Source organism: Elephas maximus, chromosome 12 (assembly GCF_024166365.1).
Source record: "Elephas maximus indicus isolate mEleMax1 chromosome 12, mEleMax1 primary haplotype, whole genome shotgun sequence".
Taxonomy (NCBI): domain Eukaryota; kingdom Metazoa; phylum Chordata; class Mammalia; order Proboscidea; family Elephantidae; genus Elephas; species Elephas maximus.
In genome coordinates, this window is record NC_064830.1 from 5,866,279 (window position 1) to 5,892,059 (window position 25,781).

Here is a 25,781-nt window from a genome sequence, read left to right on the forward strand (position 1 = left end):
CTGAGGGCACAGACTGTCTTTCATCGATTTATCCTGCAGATCTAGAGCATAAGTAGGTAAAGTAATAAATAATCCTTTGACTTTAGTTTAAAGAAACCAAGGGCAATTAAAATCACTCATAGTTTTCACCTTTTAACATTTAGGTTGCATATCTTAACTTCTTCTAAAATGTAGATGCAGATGTAAAGGAGAGGCTCCGAGTAAGACTTCTGCAAAGACATTTTTCTAAGTTTTAAAGATCTTAGCACTGTAGCCACAATCATAAAAGAGACAAAGTACCCTTGTCTTGAATTCTTTCCTGCTAAACTTCAGACTCAGGAAATGGGGATATTTTACAGACATGATCTGGGCTTTCTATCAGAGTAAAGACCGTTAGGGGTGGTTTCTCAGGGTGCGTGGAAACCATTACTAGCAGTTCCTGAGGAAAAAGAGATAAAGGTGACCACAACGAGCACTGAGACATCCTGGACTGCCCGGAAGACATGAGTTAGAAGGTTTTCGGACTGACTGCTGCATGATGTCATTATTTTCAGGTTTCTCGAATCACAATGTAGATTTGTGCTGCAATACAGTTCAGGAGAAAAGTCTGATATTGAACAAGCGTGGAGAAAAACATCTTGACTTCATCAGTGTGGTCTTTGACCTTGCCACAAGGTGACATCCTTCTCATAAGACTGCTGTCTGGCAGCTTTGACTGGATTTGGTTTTACATTATCAGAGCGAGCTTGGATTTATTACAAGGATTAGATTAATGTGCCTCGAAGAGACATATGATCCTAACAGCTCTGTTTGAGGGTATCGGCTTTTACAGTTAGCCCAGTTTTAGAGAAGATCTCATTCATTCGTTCACTCAGCCAGTATTCATTGAAACCCCAGTATAGTAGATAGAATAATGCCCCTTACACGCACACAAGATTCCACATCCTAATCCGTGTAGCCCGTGAATATGCTACCTTACGTGGCAAATAGGATTTGCAGACATGATTAAGTTAAGGTTCTTGAGATGAGGACATTATTCTGCATTATCTGACTGGGCCCAAGGTTCCTTATAAAAGTGAGGCAGGAGGGTCAGAGTCAGAGAAGATGAGAGAATGGAAGAAGAGGTCAGAGTGATACAGCCAGTAGCCAAAGAAGTGAGGCAACCTCTAAAAAAACAACCAAACTTGTCATCAAGTTGATTCCAACTCAAAGCAAACCTAAAGGACAGAGTATAACTGCCCCATAGGGTTTCCAAGGAGCGGCTGGTGGAATCCAAGTGCTGACACACACACACACACACATATACGGAAAGAGAGCAAGAGAAAGAGATATTTATATCAAGGAAATGGCTCACACAGTTGTAGAGGCTGGCGAGTCCCAAGTCCGTGGGTCAGCTGTCAGGCTGGAGGCTTCATGTAGCGGACTCACGTAGCTGCTGGGGCTGACAAACCCAGCGTTGGCAAGTCAGACAGCAGGCTGCTGACTCACAGGCTGCAGAGGCCGACCAATCCAAGATCAGCAGGTTAGATGGCAGGCTGTTGGCTCAAGTCCCAAGAACGGAGATCAGATGATGACAAGCCAAATGCAGGATCCAGAGCAGAGCAAAAGCCAATAAGCTTTGTCAGAAAGTCCATATATACATTGGATGCAGGCCACATCCCCAAGGAAACTCCCTTTCAACTGATTGGCTGCTCATAGCGGATCTCGTCATGGAAGTGATTACATTAGATCAGATCTTATCATGGAGGTGATTACATCATTACACAACTGCCAAATTACATCATAACTGCCAAACCACTGAGAATCACAGCCCAGCCAAGTTGACACGCAACCTTAACCATCACACTGTGGAAAACTGATCAAATGCTTTGGTTTATTAACACTCTAAGCAACAATTTCTAACATCAGAAACTTGGGATATTTGTAGAGTTCTAACATTTGAATGACAGACTGAGGAGAAGGCATTTTTTAGTGGAGTCTTCTGTTTCCCAGAGTTTATGGCTTATAAAACTTCAAGTTGGTCATTTTCTAGGAAAGATATGATTTTTTTTTTTTCCAAAAGTATTTTCCTATATTGATTTGAAGTCCTTCTTCTTTTATTCTCTCCTTCCCCAGCCATCTGGGGCAGGGGTGAAAGGATGATTAAATGCTCAGTAAAAGGCACATGGAAGAGAGAAACCAAAAGGTTTGGAAAAATCTACAAGCCAGACAATTGGTCCCTGAGTAAGAGCTGAGCGCAAAGATGCACTGTCAGCCATACCAACCAGTAGGGGTAAAGACATCTTGTCTTTGTCCTGGGGTGGTAAGGAGAGCACCAGAACCATCAGCTTAATTTATCAATGGTGTCCTGGTAGTCCAGGAGCCCTGGTGACACAGTGGTTAAGAGCTTGGCTGCTAACCAAAAGGTCAGCAATTTGAATTTACCAGCTGCTCCTTGGAAACCCTATGGGGCAGTTCTACCCTGTCCTATGGGGTCACTATGAGTTGGGATTTACTCAACGGCAATGAGTTTGGTCCTGGTAGTCCAACACACCTTAATATGTTCTTAGGTATTTTATGATTTCAAATTATCTTTAATCTATTGACCAAAATATTTTATTAACAGACAGCTGACTTCCATTTCCAACTTGTAAATTTAAATTCTCAACTTTTCAAATTCAAACTAAAAAAAAAGGTCATTATCTCTTCATGTATGCTTGCACAGTAATTACACAGTAAGTTGACCAAGCCAATTCCTCACCTAAACAAAAAAGGTTGAGGCAACACATTCAATGCACGAGAAAAATTTTACCAGGCACTAACACGTGAAACACCACGCATCATTTAAAGATGAAATTAGGCAAAATGCTCTTTTTCATTTCTAGGTTTAGATCCTTAAATGAGAGGATTAAATACACAGTCCTAGTTCTTCAAATTGAGACAGGTCGAGAAGTAAACTTAAAAAAAAACAGAAACAAATCACAGTATGAAAAAAATCGAAGTAAAGAAAAATGTTTAGCCTACCTCTAATAATTTAAGGTACGGAAATATAGCAATACTTTTTCTCATATGCGTCTAGCAAATGTCTGTTTTGGAAATTGGGTATTATTGTTTGTCCTTGAGAGACAAGTGTCTATGGAAATGTAAACTATAAAATAAAAATAAGTTTACAGCTGTTTCCTCAGTCACGCTTTGCACAGATTTTCCGTTTGTTTTAATGGCTTCTGGAGTCAGTTGTGACATACGTTGAGAAATATTCTGACCCAGAGAAAAATCATTATAATCTAATTCCATAGCATTTTCCTCCACAGTATCAATAATACCCCCTCCCTAGAAAAATCGGGTGAAATGCGTATTTAGACAAGTAAATCTTCCTGATAAATCATTTCACAGATGAGAAAGAAACCATGTGTGAAATGGAAGTTGGATGTTTTCAAAACCACCTCATTTAAGGAGAGGACACTAATCAACAGGCAGCATTTTTCATAAGGGAAGAAACAGTAGGATGGAGACGCGTTTATGATCGTGGGTCATATCGCCTCACGTTGTATCCGATTCCTGTTTGGGTTCCCGGGAGATTAGATTAAGAGTCTGTCTTAGCTGGATCACCACACGCCTTTAAGGGCTGAGCAAAAAAACATGGATGAACTTGAGCCCCCGCAGAGCAAGGAAAACACTCACTGGCAGCATTGACCCGTTAATGTTTAAAACAAAATGTCTAACACATATTTTAAAATTCTTAATAAACTTTTCATGCAAACATTTGAGATTTAATTAATATATGAATATTAAAACTATACATTTGCATTTATACAAGGTGAAACAATACCAGCTTTTTTTGTTTTTCAAACATTCAAAAAGAAAACATTTAAATGAATGTTATTCTTCAAAATAATCACTTTGAAATGCTTTTGAAAGTAACTTTTCTCAAATTATTTTCAAGAGCTAGTTTTAGACCCATAAGAGAAATCAATTTGTTAAAATAATTTCTCTCTTTCTCTCTCCATACACACACACACACACACACGTACACACATGTCAAGAAAGGATAGCTATTAAGTGTTAGTGTTAGTATGTGATTTTCCAAGTATTTAAATACAAATGTAAGAAGTATTTAAATCCAAAGTATTGGACACCCATTTTGACTCACAGTCAAGAAAGTCCAAATCGAAGCTGAAGTTCAATAACAACAACTATGTGAGCATTTGCATCCTGTACATTTTCATAGTTTTACTGCATAATTTTATTTTTGTATGTTTTTCCAGATAGGGATTTTTCAAAAAAATTTTCATCATTTTATTAAATATACTATTGTTGTACAGCATCTTAATTCTAAGAAAAGAAAGTTATAACTTTCAAATACATGGAAATACCTTGTCAAAAAAACAGGGAGAGGGACAAATTCATGATTAATCTGCACTTACATTCTTCAAGGTGGCAATTTCTAATTCAGCTACACTCCGTTTGTCACAGTGCCTACATTTCTTCCCCTATTTGATTCTCAATCTTTCTCTAACTTTGATGCTTCCCATAGAATCTAGAGGACGTTTTAATTCAATAACTAAGCCAGGCTACAATAGAAACTTTGAAAAATAAGCATTTTTTTTTGTATTAATTTGATGCGTACGCTTCGGGAGTACAAAAATGTATTAGGTAAAAATGAGTTACACATAAATCAGAATTTTGGGTTGAGTTCAGTACTGGCTCTTAGGTTTTCTCCATGTAATCTCTGTTTTATTTTTATTCTTTATTATGACAGCTCTAAAAACAATAAAGTCATTTTCTACTAGGTAATTGTTGCTTCAGAGCACTTCCGAAGGCCATAAAACACTTAATTGGCACCTGCTCAGAATAGATACTCAGCAAATATTGGCTGCATAGATCACTAATGATCTCTTACACTGTTTTTTAAAAAATGCAATGACTGTAAAGCTTATTACTTCCCCAAGTTTCTAATTTGCTCTATTATCACATCTCTTTTTCACAGAGGGGCAGTGCGTGAGAGGTGACCTATGCCTTCACCCAGGGAAAGGAGCCATCTAGGGAGAGAATCTGAGGCTAAGGCCCAGATCACACACACACTGCCCCCAGGTCGCACCTGGATAATATTTGCAGCCCTGGCCAGTTCAGAGGACACACATCCTTAGCACCCGCTGTCTCCATCACCACAGGCTGCATTTTGAAAACAGCCTATGCCAGGATCCAATGCTCATCTTCACAGAGATCCCAAGGCTTAGTGGTCAGAGGAGCGCGATAACCTCCACTCAGGTGCCACAGAGCAACATAAAAAAGAAGATTGCACGTTCACAGGGGTCTTTGAAAAAAAAAATGTTTAAATGTACTTGAAAAAAAAATATTTGAAGACAGTATTAATAGTTATTCCTTTCTGTTTTGAACACCTCAGAAAAGTTAACATGCCCAAGATCTTACAGTCGCGCCATTGTGGAATAAGGGTTAAATCCGTATCTGCTCGCCTATCTATGGACCGTCCCATCAAACGGTGTCCTTTCAAGTTCAATGATAGCGTATATTTTACACAGTGGCTGCAACTTGTAATGGGCAGTTGCTTAAAACTCTTATTAACTTCAGCACTCAAAAAACCAGGATCTATTTATGGGGATAATGACACATCCCTTCCGGAGCTTTCCTTCGTTGCTTTCGCCCCCTCCCAATTATGTGTCTTCTGCTTCCTAACCCTGGTTACCATAAACAAAGTGCATTCTATTTCTTCTCAAAACTACCCCCTGACATTCCTTTGATGCTTCTGCAGTATTCCAGGTCTTAAGATATTCAGATCACCTCACTCTTCAACCAACCCCATTTCATAGCTTAGCTTCTTAGCTTTTATATGTAGCATGGAAAATTTTTATTGCTTGCTATATTTTATGGGTTTCTTGAGGCCATGCATATTTATTGCATTATATAAATAATAATAGTGCCATAAAATATCAGGCAGTGATATTTAGCTTAGGTGGTAAATTTTCAAAGAGTGGGTTTGGTTTTCCATAAGAATTGAGGAAATGGTGACATAGATTCCTTGGGGCCCTACATGACTATTAGTGAATTTACATTAACGATTGGTTTGCTGCACAGCCATCAGTCATGTTTATAGATCTGCTTACCATGCACAGAGGTCCAGCTGGACACCACTAGGAGGGGCCTAGGAGTCATTACCTGACAACCTGGAATTTCACTTCAACCTCCTAAACGTTAACATTTAAAACAGGATCACCTTCCAAACGGCAGCAGTTTAAAAATGTTCTCCCATACAAAACTTTACAAAAGCTACAGTTGATTATTTTTTTTTAATAATTTTTTATTGGGTTTTAGGTGAAAGCCTACTATGCAAATATGTTTCTCATTCAAAGATTTATACACAAATTGTTTTGTGACATTGGTTTCAATTCCCTCAATGTGTCAGCACTCTCCCCATTTCCATTTACACCTCAGATTGCCTGTGTCCAGGTTTCCTGTCCCTTCCTGCCTTCTCATCTTTGCTTTTGGGCAGATGTTGCCCATTTGGTCTCGTATACTTGATTAAACTAAGAAGCACGTTCTTTATGTGTGTTATTGTTTGCTTTATAGCCCTGTCTAATCTTCGGCTCAAAGGTGGACAAGTCCTTTGAGGCTAGGGCTTCAGTTCTGCCTTAGCAGGGCGTCCGGGGGCCACTGTCTTGGGTGTTCCCCCAGTCTCTGTCAGACTGGTAAGTCTGGATACACTTGATCATTTTGAAGAACCTTAATAATTAACAGATTACACTCTAGGAGACAAAAAGGTAATCTATGAAACAAATGTTTTCAAACACCATTGAAAATGTGACGATAGAACCAATGCAATTTGCAGAAGTGATCCGATGTTTGGGTAGTAAACTCTACCTGTGGTACAGGTGCACTCTGCTTCCTCTAGGATAAAGCCTCAAATACACCTGTAAGTTTTCCACAACCAAGGACAGAAAGGGCATTCTTTTACCTGCTGTTGACCTGATGGTTGAGGCGATGTCAGAGGATGTCATGGCAGGAATACATTCATCGTCTTGGGAGTAACCAGCTTGAATGGCCCGAAGGTAACTGTGACTCCTTGTTCGGAAACATCCAGGAAGGTCAAGGGCATCCATGGCCTGAGATTCAACTTCACTAAAGACGGATTCACACACCGATTCAAACTGCCCATTGATCTCAGCTTCACTCATCTAGAATAATCAACAGTACACTTAAAACCGAGGTCCAGACAGTGTCAACCACGTTATAAAAGGACAAGCGGAGGTTAAAATTCATGCCGCCATAGTCATTTACAGTCTTATATCTTCAGCATAATTAATCTGAAATCAGATTGAGGAATGTGTTGAGCTCGGGGAATAGTTTATTGGGTTATTTCTTACTAAACACTAAAGTAAGTAGTGAATTCCAAAATGTTGATGAAAACCTATGTCAGGCAGAGTTATTGCTGAGAGAGAGAGTGCATTTAAAAGTTTAGCAAAGAATCTGGTGCAAACGAAGTGTTCAAAATATTAGTCCTTCCCTCCTCCCTTTTCCCCAAGTGACTCCTTCACCTTCCCAAGCTATTTACAGCACAGACAACTCCAGGTATTGAGAGTATGTAAATAAACACTTAAGTGCCATAAGCTATCTTCAGTTCTTTTAAAAGATATGAGAGTCTGCATCCACTTGTCATTCAAACTAATACATAACTTGGCATATAAACTAACATACTTCTCACCATTAAAGAAACAAATAACTAAACTAAATCCGTTGGCATCGAGTTGATTGCAACTCATAGCAACTCCATGTGTGACAGGACCATAAATCCAGGACCAAATCTGTCTGTACACAGTAAGTCGCATCTACCTAAATTTCACATTTTTTCCCCTCCTTTAGCATGAGAGATTAGCATACACACTTTGACAGTTTAGCAGATAAAGTAATTCTTTGCAAGGCTGCGATTTAATCCTCATCAGTAGAGTCACCCTTGGAACCTAAAAGTTCCAACTGTATTAAAAAAAAATCATCCTGCCTTTGGACAGTGGAGGGATCTCCGGTTTATATGTATGCATGGGTGTGACCATCAGGCTAGTTGAAGGGCCTTTGCTGAGGGTGCATGACTGTGGAGGACATACTTTCCTGGAGCATTCCAGATGGTAATACTTATGTATTTCTCATGAGTCAAATCTAGAAATTTTGAATGGAAATCCAATAGAGTGACATATTGTACAGACAAGGATGAAGAAAACGGAGCAGGAAAAGGGACGAGAATTTTAGGAATGAAAAACTGAAGCTGGGCTGGTGACAGGTAGTTGCTCACAGACGTAAGGGCAAGGCGCCCCCTGGTTCAGCACAGACAGAAACCAGTTGCTCTAAGCGAATGATTTACTCAGTTTGGTTGAATGGAATTTTGATAAATGATTTGCTTCCAATTACTCACTTACTATGGATATATCACTCGTGTGTATTTTAATGTTCAGATGTATATACACAGGTGGATAAGTGTTTATGAAACTGATAAGATAAGGCTGGGGCTCTGGAGGAAAGGACACACGAAGTAAAAAGAGTAGAAGCAGGGCTAAGGAAAGAAGCCACGGGGAATAGTACCTGTAATAATACCTATAATCTTGCCTACGGTGGGCCTACTATGCAGTTTCATTTTCCCCCTCCAGATATTCTCCTCGCCTCTTCCCTCTTGCCATGGGCTTGCAGAGAAGCCTAAGCTAGAAACCCAGGAATCATTCTTGATGCCCCTTTTACCCCATCCTCTGTATCCAGCTGGTCATGGGTCTTTTTGATTCTCCACTTCACATCTATTCTGCTACCACCAACCATTCCAGTTGACCTTCTCTGCTCTGGCCATGTCCACTTCTCTGCCACATTATTACAGCTGCCTCTTGTCTATTTCAGCAGTCTCTGTCTCTTGGTCTACCAAATCTAATGGTGTCATCCCATCGCTTACAATTTTTCACTGGCACCCAGCCTTCAAGCTAAGTACAAACGCCTTAGCACGGCCAATTCCTCAGCAAGGCCCTTCACGATCCTGCCCCTGCCCACCTCTCCAGGCTTATTCCTCCGCACATTTCTTAATTGGACCATACGCTCAAGTCATATGAAAATAATGCGGCTCCCAAACTACAATCTTTTCTCCCAGGCCTCTGAATTTGAACAGGCTGCTCCCTCTGCTGGGATGTTCTTTCCCCGTTTTTTACCTGGTTCCCTCTTCAACACCCTTCAGACCTAGTTAGGATGTAATCTTCTCCAGGTGGTGACCCTCCCTAGTGCCCCAGCTGGGTGAGACGTAGCCCCCCCGACCCCAGGTTCCACAAAAACCTGTACATGTCTTTATCCAAAGACTATCTCCAAGTTCCGTAAGCATATGTTTACTTCTCTATGTTTGTCCCTACTTCAAAATCTTTATGCCAGTTCTTTCCCTTCTCTCTCTCTTTCCCTCCCTCCCTCCACTCTCTCTCCCCACAACCTCTCTTCCTTCTTTCCTCCCTTCCTTCGTCTTAAAAATTTGAGAATGAAGAAATGATTATTTCTCTTCTTGTTCTTTTTGCATTCACCTTAGCAATATCTGAACAGCCTGCACGAGGGTCCAAAGCACCAACAATTTTCTGAAGCCCATGAATTATGCTTGCAGATAAATAAAAAATGTGTTGTTCTTAAAGCCAGATTTGTTTTTTTTTCCTATAATTGCTCACAGAGTAAAAGCAGGGCAAAAGAATCAGACTCTTCTCTGAAAAGAGACAACAGAATACTATTATCTGTGACCAGCTATAATTTGAAGACCTGTATATGGACTTCTCTGATTTTACCGAAATATTACTGACATGCTAGAAAAATGGCTGCTTTCATTCTAAGGTGCTGAGTGAGGATAACTCAGTCACTGATTCTAGAGATCCTGGAGGAGGGCGCTGAGGGGAAGGAAAGGACAGGACTACTTGCCAAGCCAAAGAGTAAGACAGAGAAAGGCTTTAGGTTGTGCCAGCATAAAAGGCCAGAGAAAAATTAATGGGGGACTGCAATCAACTGAACAGTTTGAGAATTTCTGATCTTGGATAGGTACAGACAAACTCAGGGCACAGACAGAACCAAGACACTGCCATCATAGCAGCCTCAGGTACCTAGTGAGTAAAATGCATCAGAAACATTGACACTGGTGTGAAAATAGGACAACATCTTTGGGACTACAGGTTTCTTTCAATCTAAGCTTTCACTTGTGCAGAATTTTACCAAAAGTCTTAGATCATTTTATGTCATTTATGTCAACACTGCAGGTTAGACAGCTTGAAAAGGCCAATTAATGAGTGATGTCACCAGCCTTTGCCAGCAGCCCTGACAGAAGTTGTCAGTAGAAACTCTTCTGCAAGTTCACTGCGGGCCCATCTGTTCTCCCTTCTTGAAGAAGAGATGCTGCTAAACTTCTCCGTGTGTTGTATAAACAAAAGCCTGAAATATCAGGAAGGGCCACGTGGCTATGCTTCCAGCTACATAAACTTCCTACTGAGGTTCTAGAGATGAAGTTCACTCCTCCACTAAACAAATAAAAAGTGGTAGAGAAGGAGCTCATAGTGGCCTAGAGGGGGATTGAAATATTGAAACGATCTGTTATCTGAAGGCTGATTTTTTCACCTAGTTTGCCGGGGATTTGGAAAAGTGGATATAATTTTACACTGTAACTAGAACCATGGCGAAATTCACTCAGGATAGATATCCCATGAGGATATTAAGGCAATAGGGTAAATGTAGAAATGACCAGCATGGTTTTGACGTTGCAGTGAGAGCAGGGATCTTACTTTGCCTTGTGACCTGGAAGTAATTAGGAAGATTACTTGAACTGCTTCCAGAGAGTAAGGGCACTGTGAGGAAGTACAGTGAGAGGGTTCTAGGTGGTGAGGGTGAAGGCTGCTGGGTAATGAAGATAACTGTCTTGTTGCAGCAAAGTGCTCTAACTAAGGCCAAGGGTGGGCTTCTTGGGGAGTCCCTGTGGTTAACATGCTCAGCTACCAACCAAAAGTGTGGCGGTCTAAATCCACACAAGGGAGCCCCGGAAGGAAGGCCTGGGGATCTGCTTCTGAAAGATCACAGCCATTGCAAATCCTAGGGAGCACAGTTCTACCATGAAACACATGGGGTCGTCATGACTTGGAATTGACATGACGGCAACTGGTTTGGTTTTTTGGTTTTGGGGCTTCTTGAAGGTCATGACAGATGACATTTAAAAGACAAATATGAGAGGCTACAACCATAGGAAAAGAGCTTTTTACAAGACAAATGAGAAGAAAAGAGATAACGGGAAAATAAGGGCATGATCTAAAACTGTGAGGAAGGCAAGTATCTTTTCTATAATGAGGGTGAGGGACGTGTTCCTGTTAAGTGCTGCTCTTCCGGCTCCCAGTACCGCCTCCTTCACGCTACGCTAAGACGGCTGTCAGCCCCTGAATCTTCCACCAACCCCCGGGGGAAAGGAGTGCAAAGCTGGTGGGATTTTCAGAATTGTGAATTATTAGAGACAAAACAAAACAAAACCTTCTCTGCTCATAGACACGGTGAGCTCAGGAAGATTTGGTTGGGCTGAGCCACAGGAAAGATGAAAAGACGCTGTCACGGGAAAGACAAGAACGGGGATCAAGAAACCTCTGGGCCCCTTCCAGAGCTTCGAATGTTGTATTTGGCCTCAAGGACAATTTTCATTTTTCATTCATGAACTGTCAGACCAATCCAATCCACATGTTTACACATCGTAGTTAAAACTGTCACAGTGTGAATCCTAATAAGGTAAGATTTAAATAAACCAAACCAAAACCATTGCCGTCAAGTCAATTCCAACTCATAGCGGCTCTACAGGACAGAGTAGAACTGCCCCATAAGGTTTCCAATGAGTGGCTGGTGGATTTGAACTGCCGACCTTTTGGTTAGCAGCTGAGCTCGTAATTACCGCACCACTAGGACTCCAAAATTTAAATAAGCTAAAACAAAACCGAATTAGCTTTTATCCAGGTAGCACTTCTTCATTCTAGACTGGGAGGTGCTAGGTCCTAGACACACTGGGAATCACCTACAGAAGTGTGTGGGATGAGAATCAGAATTGGAGCAGGTGACATGAAATACATCTGCAATGGAGAAAAAGGGAAAAAGTCAAAGCTAAGACCGAGACATCTTGAATGGGTCCAGCTTCATTGCCACCTATCTCCCACCTTCTTTTCCTTCCCTGTGGGCCCCTACTTCTTGCAGACAATGAGAAGCCAAGAGGTTGAGTAGTAGATTGGAGAACTGAGCAAAATCAGCTTTTGGACTCACCCCGCCACCTCGTATCATAAAAGAATAAAAATGATGGGCTCTTTTTGGCTTGCTTGGAGAAGATAAGAGCCAAGAAGAAGTCTCTGCCCACAGAAGCTCCAGCAAGTTTGGGAAGCTGGCCTTGTGTGACTGGCTAACCCCGTGCCTCCTCTGGCCTGGTTTTCAGGCCTTTCATGGTGGGAATGAGCACGAGATATCATAAAAGAAATTGTTCAGTGCCAAGAGGGGCTGGAGGGCCAGAGCAGAACAGAGGGCTCCCGGGTGCAGTCTGCTCATCTACGTGGTTGGCTTTGGGATCTGCCGGACATGGGCCTGAATCCCCAGAGTCCCAGCAGCTGTTAAAAAGGCAGCTTCTTTCAGACTGAGTTGCTTTATGGATAAACTTCTTCAGATCAGTAACTATGTATTTTACTCCACTGCATTTCCTACATTCCCAGCAAAGCATAAGGTAGGAGCTCTAACAAAATACTTGTGGAGTGTACATCTCTATCTATAAGTGAGGATAATAGCCATACCTCGCTGGGCTGTTCAAGGATTACGGTAACTATCACTGATCATCTAGCCCAGTTCCAGGAATGTGGTAGGCCTCTGAAAATTGTAGTCATTATTATATTATTATTTATCATAAGAGAGAAGATGAAAGGATCTTAAAATCCTATGTACATTTAGGGGATATAAAAAACTTGGGTATTACTCCATTTTATGTGTAAATCTAGCAAAATAGAGGGTTTAAACAGTGAACATTATGTGCAAAATGTATAAACATTTTAACACAGAAAATTAGGAGCAAAATGGGACAAGAAAAATCCAACCATGTTCTCTAAAACTTTAGCGGACATCATTCTGAGAATAAAAACAGAGCTTAGAAGGCCTGTTCAATGTACTGACAAACTGTTACATCTCAGGGCCCTCTGGGAAAGGTCAACTGTGAGTAAGTAGTCAAAAGAACACCAGACAAAAAGACCCACTGCATCCAGGATGCTGTCAGCAGCATTGAGTCATCTCTTCAGGGTTCTGGAATACCAATAGGTTTGATGTGAATTTCTAGCATTTTCAATGCGATTCCTCCAGTTAAGAAATTTTATGGGTAAATGAACAAGTCTGATTCCATAAGCTGGTCAATAAGGACTTGTGTTCTCATGTATACATTTCAAACTCTAGGTGCTAGTTTCACGTGCAATTCTGAACGTTCACTGTTTACCCAACAATTCCATAATGTCAGCCAGAACACTAAAAGCTTTCTTTCCAGGCCCATGAGCTAAAAGGAACCAAAGTTGAATTTAGCTAATGAAGTTCAAATCAAGAAATGGCTTAGAGATGAAAAAATCTCATAAGATTTTAGTTAGGCTTTCTTTCTTTCTCTCTTTTTTAAGACTCTTGAATCACTTGGTTTATTAAATCGATAAGAAATATTCAGCAAAAAGCAAGAGAGAAGAGATGGAGAAGGTCAACCACGGACAGAGAGTGAACCAGTGGAAGACTCATACTACGTGGGTCTTGTGTTATCTAACGTTCCCAGGTCCATTCTTTCTCTCTGCATCAGCCTGCTCCACTGACAGTTACGAGAACCAGCTGTGGAGCTGCAACGGGGCTCAGTGGATTGAAGTCGGCTGGAGCCCAAACACTCTTGTTCTGCTGTCAAAACTCGAAGGCAAGAATTCCTGGCTAGAGCTGTAGCTGGCCAATTACCCTGACAGCTATGGGTTTGTCCTCTCAGGAAGGGGACACATAGGACCAGAATGGGTGTCGCAAACGGATGTCTGATGTAAGATTTTATGAGTAGTGGGTGCCCCGCAAATATTTAGTGTCTCACATACCTTGTGACTGATGAGTGCCTGTTTCCTCTGTCCAGGCCTTCCGACACAAGCATGTGTCTGCTCTACTTATCAAGGTCTAGCAGGTCTCATAAGCTACTTGCTTCTATCCTTAATTTCATCGATCCTCTTGGCTACCTTTTTTTTTAATTATTGTGGTAAAATGTATACAACATAAAAATTTCCATTTTAACCATTTTTAGGCATACAACTCAGTGGCATTAGCATTAGTTACCATGTGACAATGTTGTGCAACCATCACCACTATGTCTAACTTTTTCATCACCGCAAGCAAAAACCCTGTACCCATCAGGCAATAATTCCCCCTTCCGCTCTCTCAGGTCTTTAATTTCATTTTTGCACGTGAGGAAAAAAAATGGAGTATGAAAGATAAAGGGCAAAGCTCTGACAGTTTTAGCCACTAAATTCAAGCGTCTCAAGAACACAGACGTATTGCTGATTCCTGTATCACTGTGTCATCACTAAGAACTGCCCTCTTCCTTCCTGTGTTCTGAAGTCGTATTTGCCAGGGTCGATACTGAGTTACTAGCAGGTTGTTTGTAGATTTGATACAACCCCACACACTGCCAGTGCTCCAGGGTTATTTTAAGTAACCATGTACAAGGAGTTTGGGTGGTACAGTGGTTAAGAACTCGGCTGCTACCCCAAAATCCACCAGCCCCTCCTTGGAAACCGTATGGGACAGTTTAAAAATTGAGTTCAATTTAAAGTTTATTTCATAGAACTCTGCAATAGGAATGATTTAGAATTCTAAACTTCAAAGTCATCAGAATAAATAAAACCCCAAACACCCAACTTGTCTGCTTTACCACTATTTACAACGGTGAACATTTCCAGATAGAAAGAGACATATGAGAAAATGTTATTTCCGCTGACTTATTTTTGTAGATCCCATCTGGGTTCACCAAAAGCATACTGTTGAGAGTATTAATATACGGTTTACATTTTGTCACAATAATGTCCATGAAATCCAGAACACCTCTGAAGGTTTGGGAAGAACATGTGGAGAGGTATGATATCTACTTAATTGGAAGCTGTTTTTTAAAAGCAAATAAAAAAAAGTAAGGAGCTGTTAACACCTCTGGGGAAATCACTTTAAACCTCTGCTTATAAACTTTGTTGATTTAAAAAATTATATTTTGGCAAAGTAGGCTCTATTAATGGGAAAGGAACACTGGCATCTTTAAAAGGAGAAAGTTTGTTTTGACAGTAGTTATCCATGTGTTGGGAGAAAGTTGTAAAAATCTACCGTTGTCTTTCAGTTAATCTGTTTAGTTAATCTTTCTCAAAGCATCTTGGACTTTCTCAATGCTAAAACAGAGAATTTACTCAATTAATTAAATCATTATAATACTCTAAATTGCTGGTACTCTGTTTTTATTAGTATTGTTATATTTTGCAGGGATGTAGTTGGGGGCAGATGGTAAGGTGACCAAATGTGCCCGTATGCCCAGGACTCAGGGGTTTCCTAAGATGCAGGACTTTCAGGGCTAAAACTGGGAGAGTTCTCGTCTGCAAAGCTAGGACTGGTTCTTTCCTTATCATCAGAAAAAAAGAGTCAGTGGGATCTCTTTACAGCAGTCGGAGACTTAATCCTGTTTTAAATCTGAGTAGATCGAAAAGGTATCTTTCCTGTGTTGTGGAACAGGAAAATTCTAAGCAGTTCAGTAGAAGGAGTCCAGATTACAATTTTCCAATAGGAAAAAAAACCCATAAAATGAAGACTCTCATAACGAATTTAAAGTCTGTGGCAAAAGATACTTAGCCCCAGGCAAGCTACCCAAAGCTCATAGGACTTTTAGTAGTCAGAATCATACACTGCTACTAGTTATCTTTTTTTGCATTCCAAAGTTATAAATAACCCCTCTAGCGACTGAACGGAGTCCTGGTGGTGCAGTGGTTAAGAGCTCAGCTGTTAACCAAAAGGTTGGCAGCTTGAATCTACCACGTACTCCTTGGAAACCTTATGGGGCAGTTCTGTTCTGTCCTATAGGGTCGCTATGAGTCAATTTTTTTTTTCTAGTTATTACTATTGTTGTTGAATAATAATCCTGGCTATCATTTATTGGCTACTTACTATATTTTGGGCTCTTTACATAATAGTATCCAAAATCCACTGAATGCTTATTTTGTTACTCTGCTAATTGCATCGCCTGTATTATATCATTTATGCTTATAATATGATAAATCACTGAGGAGAAAAGCAGAGGTTAGAAGGAAAGCTTAGGGGCAGTGAATTTAGCTCGATCGGGGAGGAACAACTCGGAAAAGAAGGGAGAGAATGGCTGCACAACTTGGAGAACGTAATCAATGCCACTGAATTGTCCATGCTGAAATTGTTGAATTGGTGTATGTTTTGTTGTGTACATTTTCAACAACAATAAAAAAAGAAAAGAGTCTCAGAGAACTGAAAGGTTGAGGGTTAAATGCCATAGTATTTGTCTGTTGGCCAAACAATACTCTGTTGGTTTATAACTTGCCTGTATAAACTTTTGCTATTGCAAAATAAATATGTTAACGGAAAAAAAAAGTTTAGGAATTTCCCCAAGGCCAAATAGGTCACTAGAAGCAGAGGGGAATTGAAACTTAGGTCTCTGGACTCAAAAACCCACGCTCCTAGTCACTACAGCAAATCGAAGAAAACATTATGTGTAACGCAAAATACAAGGTCAGCTTAAGTACTTTTTTTTTTAAAGCAGTTAAAATCAGTAAGTATCTAATTTTTTAAAATTCATTTATTACTTAAATTACTGATCCTATAATAGATGCTGGTTAGAATCAACAGGAAATGTTGATTTTATTCTTGTATATTCTTTGAACGCTTCAAAACAGGATCACATCTTTGGGGCACTGCATTGAGATCAGGCCTAATTAAAACACCTTCGTTCATGGTAGCAACAACGTATATTGTGTGTAGCCGAAATCACTGTTTCTTGCGGTCGAGGTGACTCCGACTTATGACGACCCCACGTGTTACAGAGTAGAACTGCTCCACAGGATATTCTTGGTTATAATCTTAACACAAGTAGATTGCCAGGCCATTCTTCTCTGGTACCACTGGGTGGGTTTGAACTGACAACGTTTAGGTTAGCAGCTGAGTGCAAACTGTCTGCGTCATCTAGGGGCCTTTGTAGCCAAAGTACCTAGCAAGAAATACATACTGTACTGATAACTAGCCTTACAAATGCAATTTTATAAGAATGACACCAAACATCACAGCCTATTTCCAACGCTTCTACTAGACCTTCAGAGGTTCAATTTGAAAGACACGGCTGAAAACCACTACCCATAAAAAAAAACTCATTGCCATCGAGTCGATTCCGACTCATAGCAACCCTATATGACAGAGTAGAACTGTTCTGCAGGGTTTCTAAGGAGTAGCTGGTGGATTTGAACTGCCCACCTTTGGGTTAGCAGCCAAATGCTTAACTACTGCGCCACCAGGGCCTTTCCACGACGATCCCATTCTGTTAGAAAACTGTCCTGGGGGCAAAAGAAGACATTCTGCACCAAATAAACAAAAGAGGTTGAGATGAATAGCTTATAAAGCATCCCTTGCTAAGATGAAGTCAATATAAAAATGATATAGAGTAATAAAGGTTGAAAAAAAAATCAGTCTTACAAAGTGCATGCCTTTTTTATTAGTCGAAAGGAATTCCTGGCAGCAAATTTATGTGTACTCATGTTGTTCACATAAGAAATGTTCCCTGGAGATGCTTGTGCCATCAGCAGGGAAGACTTCCGTTACAACATGGCTTTACAGTTTAGACCCCAACAGAGAATGAATTAAAAGCAATGTCCAACCTGGCTCACACAGCTGGCCTGACTCAGAGTGCTGACGGCTCTCATGTAGCTCTGGTTCCTGGAGCGGAATTTCGGGGAGGTGTAGTTGGCAGAGGGATCCAGGTTGTGACCACCAGGCACGTCACTCGCAGCTTGCAGGTAGCTTTGGCTATATGAAAAAAGAAAGAAAGAAAGACGTGAAGAGAAAAGGCAGTTCACAAACGTCCGCTGAAGGGGCACAGAAGAGAATGAATATTGGAACTGGCACTGAGAGGCTGCTGTAAAAACCTTCAGCTCCATGTCTGTGTTTTAATGGCAAACCGTGCCTTCCGTAAATACTTTTCAGGTTCACATTCACCAATGTGAGCTTCGTCAAAAGTAATAGCGGAGGCTATTTACAAAACTGCTTCCAAGCCTGACTTTTTATGGCTGGGTAGTGAAATGAGGCTCATTTCACATTAAAAAAAGGAAAAGAAAAAAAAGTGTTGACAGCACCAGTAACTCATATATGATAGCAAACTTGGCACCTTAATCTAAGCCAAAAAAAAACAAAAAACAAAAAACTATAAAAGTCTCATAAAAATCATATTAGCTTTTTTGCAACATTACATACTCAGAAAAATAAAAGCAAAAGTATCACTTTCAGTTTTAACTTGTGAAGTTATTCAGATTATGCAATACAAGCAAATAAAAAGGATAAACCAAGAAATTAGTTCCATTTTCATCATAATGCTCATTTTCTTTCAAATTCCTTTAAAGTCTCCCTTCTCGCTAATTTTTAAGATGTTAAAAGTATGAAAAAACCTTGAGGATGTTTAAATTTCTGGCTAATTGAATTTCTTTCATTTCAATTTTTGTTGACAATCTTTCTACAATGTAGTAAAAATTATTTTTTAAATTAAAAACTGGAGTGATATAGTCAGAAATTATTATTTTTCTTTCCTATTGTGGCTAATAATTGAAAACCCATTGCCGTGGAGTTGATTCCAACTCATAGCAACCATATAGGACAGAGTAGAACTGCCCCATAGGGTTTCCAAGGCTGTCATCTTTACAGAAGCTGACTGCCACATTTTCCTCCCAAGATGCGGCTGGTGGGTTCGAACCATCAACCTTCCAGTTAGAGGCCATGTACTTAAGAGCTGTACCACCAGCACTCCTTGGCTAATAATTAGGAACCTTAAATATCATTGCATAGGCCTGTATATAAAAATGTGTGTAAATATTAGATTGATAATTCTGACTCCATAGTTCTCCATTAAGTGTTCCCTACTTTTCAAAGCAAACTTATGATGCAATTTGTTTTCTTTGTGATTTCCTCCTTTAAAAATGGGGCAGTGGAGAGAGAGGGGGAAAAAAAACCCTGGACTCAACGTTATGAGTTCTGATTAAGTAAACTCCATTAATTATGTATTTAAAGTCATTATGTCTGCTACAAGGAGCCCTGGTGGTGCAGTGGTTAAGCACTCTGCTTTCGCTGCTAACCAAAAGGTTGGCGGTTCAAACCCACCAGCCCACCGGCAGAGAAAGACGTGGCAGTCAGCTTCTATAAAGATTTACAGCCTTAGAAACCCTATGGGGCAGTTCTACTCTGTCCTATAGGGTCGCTATGAGTTGCAACCAACTCCACGGCTCTGGGTTTGGTTTTATTTCTGCTACAAATAATTTTTGTTTTAAAACAACATGTATAACACACTCCATCTCCAACAAATGAAAAGCGTATGGGAAGGAAATTAGTTTTAAGCACATTCTAAATTTGTTATCTAAGGAAGTCTGTTAATATGTTTATACTGTCTCCTTGTTCCCTCCCACTGCACCTGAAGAAGGAGCAGGGAGCAGGTCGCTCTTCCCCCAGCAGGAGGGGGGAATCCGCAAAGACACCAGCAGAGGGCGCTCTCTCCTTTCCTCAGACCTGGAGTCCCCAGTGAGGAAGACAAGCGAATATCCTGGACAGGCAGCTCTCTGGTTATTCCCCCACTGCACTGACCAGATTCAATGCAAGCAGCAAAATATCAATAGTATCCAGAGAATGTGAGGAGTGTTGGGGCTTACCCAGACCCTGCACGTAATTACAGTTTGCTTCATGTAAGGCTTACTTGTTGTGTCTTTAATATAGTGTCAAATGCGAGGGGGAGGAGCCCCACAGCATGGCCTCTCAGGTGGATCCTTGTATCCAAGTCTGTTCTTGGCTTCTTTCACTTTTGTCTTTGTAAAAAATGTAAAACTTCTGCTTTTCTTCTCTCCTAAGTTTCTCGAAATCACCGATTTCAGACTTTGCATTTCTACCAACCAGTGCTGATACCCTCCTTATTCTTTCTCAATACAATCACTTGCCCTTCTGATTAATAGTGCCCCCCCCCGCCTTTTTTTTCATTTTAACATTTTCAAATTAAAGTTGCCTTCTAGGCTGAATCCCTAAAAATACTATGACTGATTTTGTCTTTATTTTTATATCCACAATTTCAAATCCATTGCCTGTCACTGTGAATGAAAGGGGTATCCTCAAAAACTAGAGCTAACAACTTTTTTGGTTACTGTTGGATGACATTGAGACAATGTAATGCATTTTCTGAATCTATTTCAAATACATCTTATAGCTTTCAGTGATTCTCTTTATTCCAAGATTGGGCATGCCACTAAAAGTCACAATTATAGGAATCTAATGAGATTTTTTTTTTTTCAAACATTTTTTTTTAATGTGATTTTTTTTTTTTTTTCCAAACATTGAATCATGATAGTTAACACTGCAAGATACCATTAGTTCTAAGCTTTTTTGTCACGGGACTAACCCATTTAATGTCATATGAATCCTATAAAGTAGGTCTATTAATAACCCTCATTGTACAGCTGGAAACCAAAACATGGATATTAAATCACCTGGCCAGGTTCAGGCCGAGGAAATGGCAGAGCTGGAGTCTGAACCCAGGCAGACTGACTTCAGAATTCATGCTTTTAACCCCAAGGTCACAGCTGCTGTGTCATAGAAGCAGAGAACCCAAAAGATTCAATTCTGTCTTACCATATGTTTTTAGAATAGTTACCAAAAAAAAAAAAAAAACAACAACAACTCAGCTTCATTAGGCTTAACAGAAAGATTGTTCTTCAATTGTAATGGTTTAGCGTTTTCTAACACAGTTGTCCAAGAAAGCCAGCTATCTCTATACATCTCCGAACTAAGATTGGGAACTGCAACCAGGATTAGAGGCAGCAGAAGTGAAAGTTGTCCTCCAAACCAAGCCCACTGCCATCAAGTCGATTCTAACTCACAGTGACTCTACAGGACAGAGTAGAAATGCCTCATAGGGTTTCCAAGGAGAGGCTGGTGGGTTAGAACTGCCAACCTTTTGGCTAGCAGCTGAGCTCTTAGCCACTGCGCCACCAGGGCTCCAAATTGTCCTCCGCCACATAACAGACAAGGCTCAAGGATCCACCCAGGTGCCTCTCGCTCCACAACATCCTCCTTGCTCTTCGCTTGGAAATCCTGCTTTGGAAATCCCATTCCATTCGAAATTGCCTTTAATCCCCTATAGTTATTCCCTCAAAATTATAATTCCTACTTTGATATCTCAGCCTTCAGGGCCTGAAAAATATTTTTATACACAGACTTGATGGTAGTTTATAAATTATAAAGGAAAACCATAAAAAGTTTTCAAGAATAACATGAAAATATTTCTTTTCTTATATTTGCCCTTCAAATGATACCGGCATTAGATAGTCACAAAAGCATAAAGGAGAGTGGAGACCTATTTTGGAAAGCTATAAGAATGAAAAAAGTAACCATATAAATAGGTTTCCTAGTATTCTACTGCTTTCTTTCTATTTGCAAGTTACTCAGCGTTCTTTGCTAAATAGTGGGCTTATAAATCTCTTCTGTAACTTTAGATCATTATTAAAACAAATTTGCATAGCAAAAGCATACACCTAACCAAGCTTCTGTGTTCAGCTATTTAGATTCATGTAAATTTACAGAGGTAGGTTTTTGTTATGCAAATTTATGTTCTTCTGCCAGAAACTCAGGCCCGCTTCAGAAGAGAACATGGAACCAGAGATATCACTGCTGATGTCCGAGGGATCCTGGCTGAAAGCAGAGAATACCAGAAAGATGTTTACCTGTGTTTTACTGGCTATGCAAAAGCATTCGACTCTGTGCATCATAACGAATTATGGATAACACTGTGAAGAATGGGAATTCCAGAACACTTAATTGTGCTCATGAGGGACCTGTGTGCATAGACCAAGAGTCAGTCATCTGAACAGAACAAGGGCATACTGCGTGGTTCAAAGTCACGAAAGATGTAATCTGGGCTGTATTCTTTTACCATGCTTATTCAATCTGTACGCTGAGTAAATAAACCAAGAAGCTAGACTATATGAAGAAGAACGGGGCATCAGGATTGCAAGAAGACTCATTAACAACCAGCGTTATGCAGATGACCCTTGCTTGCTGAAAATGAGGAGGACTTGAAGCACTCACTAATGAAGATCAAAGACTACAGCCTTCAGTATGGATTACACCTCAACATACAGAAAACAAAAATCCTCACAATTGGGCCAATAAGGAATATCACGATAAATGGAGAAGAGACTGAAGTTGTCAAGGATTTCATTTTACTTGGATTCACAATCAACACCCATAGAAGCAGCAGTCAAGAAATCAAACGATGTATTGAATTGGGCACATCTGCTTCAAAAGACCTCTTTTGGTGTTAAAAAGCAAAGATGTCACCTTGAGGACTAAGGTGCACCTGACCCCAACCCATGGTATTTTAAATTGTCTCATATGCATGTGAAAGCTAGACAATGAATAAAGAAGACTGAAGAATAATTGATGTCTTTTAATTATGGTATTGGTGAAGAATATTGAATATACCATGGAGCACGCGAAGAATGAACAAATCTGTCTTGGAAAAAGTCTAGGCAGAATGCTCCTTAGAAGCAAGGATGCTGAGACTTCATCTTATGTACTTGGACATGTTATCAGGAGGGACCAGTCCTTGGAGAAGGACATCATGCTTGGTAAAGTGGAGGGTCAGTGAAAAAGGCGAAGACCCTCAGTGAGATGGATTGACGCAGTGGCTGCAACAACGGGCTCAAATACAGCTGTGATTGTGAAGAACGGGCTCAAACACAGCTGTGATTGTGAGGATGGTGCAGGACTGGCCAGTGATTAAGTTCTGTTGTACACAGGGTCACTATGAGTCGGAACCACCTCGACGGCACCTAACGGCAACAACAAATATACTTAAACACGTAAACAAAATAAACTGTCTCCTTTATCTTTGTCTTGTTAGAAAAGCAGTACAGATTATATGTATGTTGCATCAAGGAGAATATATGAAAATAATTTTTTTCCTACTAAATGTGTTCATTCCAAATACAGAGGGCAATTTTTCATTCTTATAAATGGACTCTGACAAGAATGACACATATATACAAAAAACGATCTTTTGTCCGCTGCATTAAATGGAACATCTTATATAACATTAAAAAAAATATTAAAAAACCCAAACCTATTGCTGTCAAGTCGATTCATAGTGATCCCATAGGGCAGAGTAGAACTGTCCCGTAGAGTTTCCAAGAAGCACCTGGTGGATTCAAACTGCTAACCTTCTGGTTAGCAGCTGTAGCTCTTCACCACTACGCCACCAGGGTTTCCTAAATAACATTAGGGATAGATACATCTTAGTGAAGGCGCTCTGGTGGCGCAGTGGTTAAAGCGCTGGGCTGCTAACTAAGAGGTTGGCAGTTCAAACCTACTAGACATTCCGTGGCAGAAAGATGTGGCAGTCTGCTTCTGTAAAGATTTATAGACTTGGAAACCCTACAGGTCAGTTCTATTCTGCCCTATAGGGTTGCCATGAGTCAGAATCCACTCGATGGTAGTGAGTTTTTTTTTTTGTTTTTTTGTTTTATCTTAGTGTGTGTATATATACATACACACGAACAGTATTTTACCTACAAAATGGAAATTGTTCTTTCAGTACACATTTCATATAATCTTGCAATTAATTACCTGATTTTCAGAAAAAATTTTTTTTTAGATTATTTTCTATATTTTGAGTAAATGTACTATATAGTATCAAGGTGGGGAAGACTCATTACCATTTGGAGATGAACACTTGCTATTTGCATAATGACATGCTTTGGAAGGAAACATTAACACCTAATTGTTCATGGCAAACTTTACGGGTTGCCCCTACAGTTATTCCCAACCCCTTTCCCCACTGTCTTCTACCTCAGAGGCTCAGAAAATCAGAAGAATTGCTTTGGCCACCTCTCTCTCATGCTGACCTGTGACCCAGCTGCAGCTAATGAATATGTGGAGAAATCTGCTGGGTGGCTGTGAGAAGGACTTTCCCTTCCTGATAAAAAAGGAGAAAGCTACTCTTTATTGCCTTTGACAGCTGTTCTCTACAGGGCTTCTAACCGGTTCTTTCCCATTTGAGCCCCTGCTGAGCATTTGCATTTCCATCCCAGTTATACTGAAGCAGAATCTACATTTTAACAAGATTTTCAGGTGACGAAATTTTTTTTTTTCTTATGTATAACAAATTTTGAGAACCAATGCTCTGCTAATGGTTCTCAGAATTGGTGCCTAACCAGCAGGAGTAATAGTATCACCTGGGAACTTGCTGGAATTGCAAAGTCTCAGCAGGGGTTAACCAGAAGGAACCTGGTTCAAACCTCTGGTTCTCCGAGAATGTGGAATGTGGAGCTGCAGCAGCTGTCTTGCAGCCAGCTGGAGAAGTAAAGCCAGCATGCTCGCAGGACAATGAGAGAGGTGCCAAGTTGCTGATCTAGGTCCTAACATAGCTGATCTGCCCTCTGATTTCTTCCCAGTTAAGTGCTATATGGCCTTATGCTTTCATCCAGGGCTAGTCAGGTTTTTAATTACATGCTGCAGAAAGCTTCCCGAGTGAATCACAGGGAGATGGCATTTGAATAACCGGCAACTGCCTCAGTAAGTTGGGTTATCAAGCGCTAGGAAGACCTCTTTAAAATCTAATAATAGTAACACTAATGTAGTTGATAATATGTTCCAAGTACTTTGTCATTTTCTTCCAAGCACTTTGACATGCACATATATTTTGCCCAGATAAGAAAACTAATCACTGAAGCTTAGGTAATTTCCTCAAAGTCTCAACATTTTAAGTAGTAGGGCAAGAATTTCAACCCAGACATTCCGATGTTGGTGGTCCTCTGAGCCTTCTCAAGGGCAGTGTGACAGTGAGATCTAACATATTCTGGGTTTTCTGTGCAGATGCCTCTGAAGTGAGGCAATTGATTTGTAAAAATATGCTATATAAATCCTAAAAGTAATATAAATGGGCTTGACATATCAAGAATCTAGTATATGCCTTCTTGCCTGGTACAGTCTGAATCGTTCCCAACTTACAGAGAATATTTTAAATAGGATAAAATATCCAAGGATCAAAGTTAAATTCCTTAGAATATCTTCCTTTAAAGCTAGGAGAGATCATAGATGAATCACCTCATTTAAAATATCTGGAAATAAATCCCAGGGAAGAGACTTTGCAAGCGTCAGTAATAAATTAGTAGATGAACTTCCTGGAGCCCAGGGTCCAAGTCCGCTGAAGCTTGATTCAGTGTTTTTCTACCAACAGATGAAGTTTCTCCTCACAAAAGTCTGTACCTCCTTTAACAACTTGAATCTACTGTTCTTTTATCTTCCTCTTCTCCCGCCATATTTATGATTTTACTATACTGCAGCTACTTAATGGAAAGGCATTTATATCATTTAGTTAAATTCTGGAAAAAAAAAAAATTTTTTTTTTCTTTTTAGTGGTATGCGAGGCATGGTGCTAGGTGCTGGAAGACAAAAAGATGAACGATTAGGGTTGTCAGATAAAATACAGGACATCCAGCTAAATTTTAATTTCAGACGAATAATTCTGTAGT

At 40.1% G+C, this 25,781-nt stretch overlaps 1 protein-coding gene across 1 annotated transcript in view; it reads right to left on the bottom strand.

The window, feature by feature from the left end:
- Positions 1-25,781, bottom strand: part of DLGAP2 (DLG associated protein 2) — a 1,098,241-nt gene that overhangs the window by 59,126 nt on the left and 1,013,334 nt on the right. Inside the window, exons 7-8 of the mRNA XM_049904665.1 lie at positions 17,883-18,030; positions 6,929-7,148 (exon numbers count right to left, since the gene is read on the bottom strand). Of these exons, the coding sequence (XP_049760622.1) occupies positions 6,929-7,148; positions 17,883-18,030 (368 nt within the window). The remainder of the gene's footprint in view (positions 1-6,928; positions 7,149-17,882; positions 18,031-25,781) is intronic.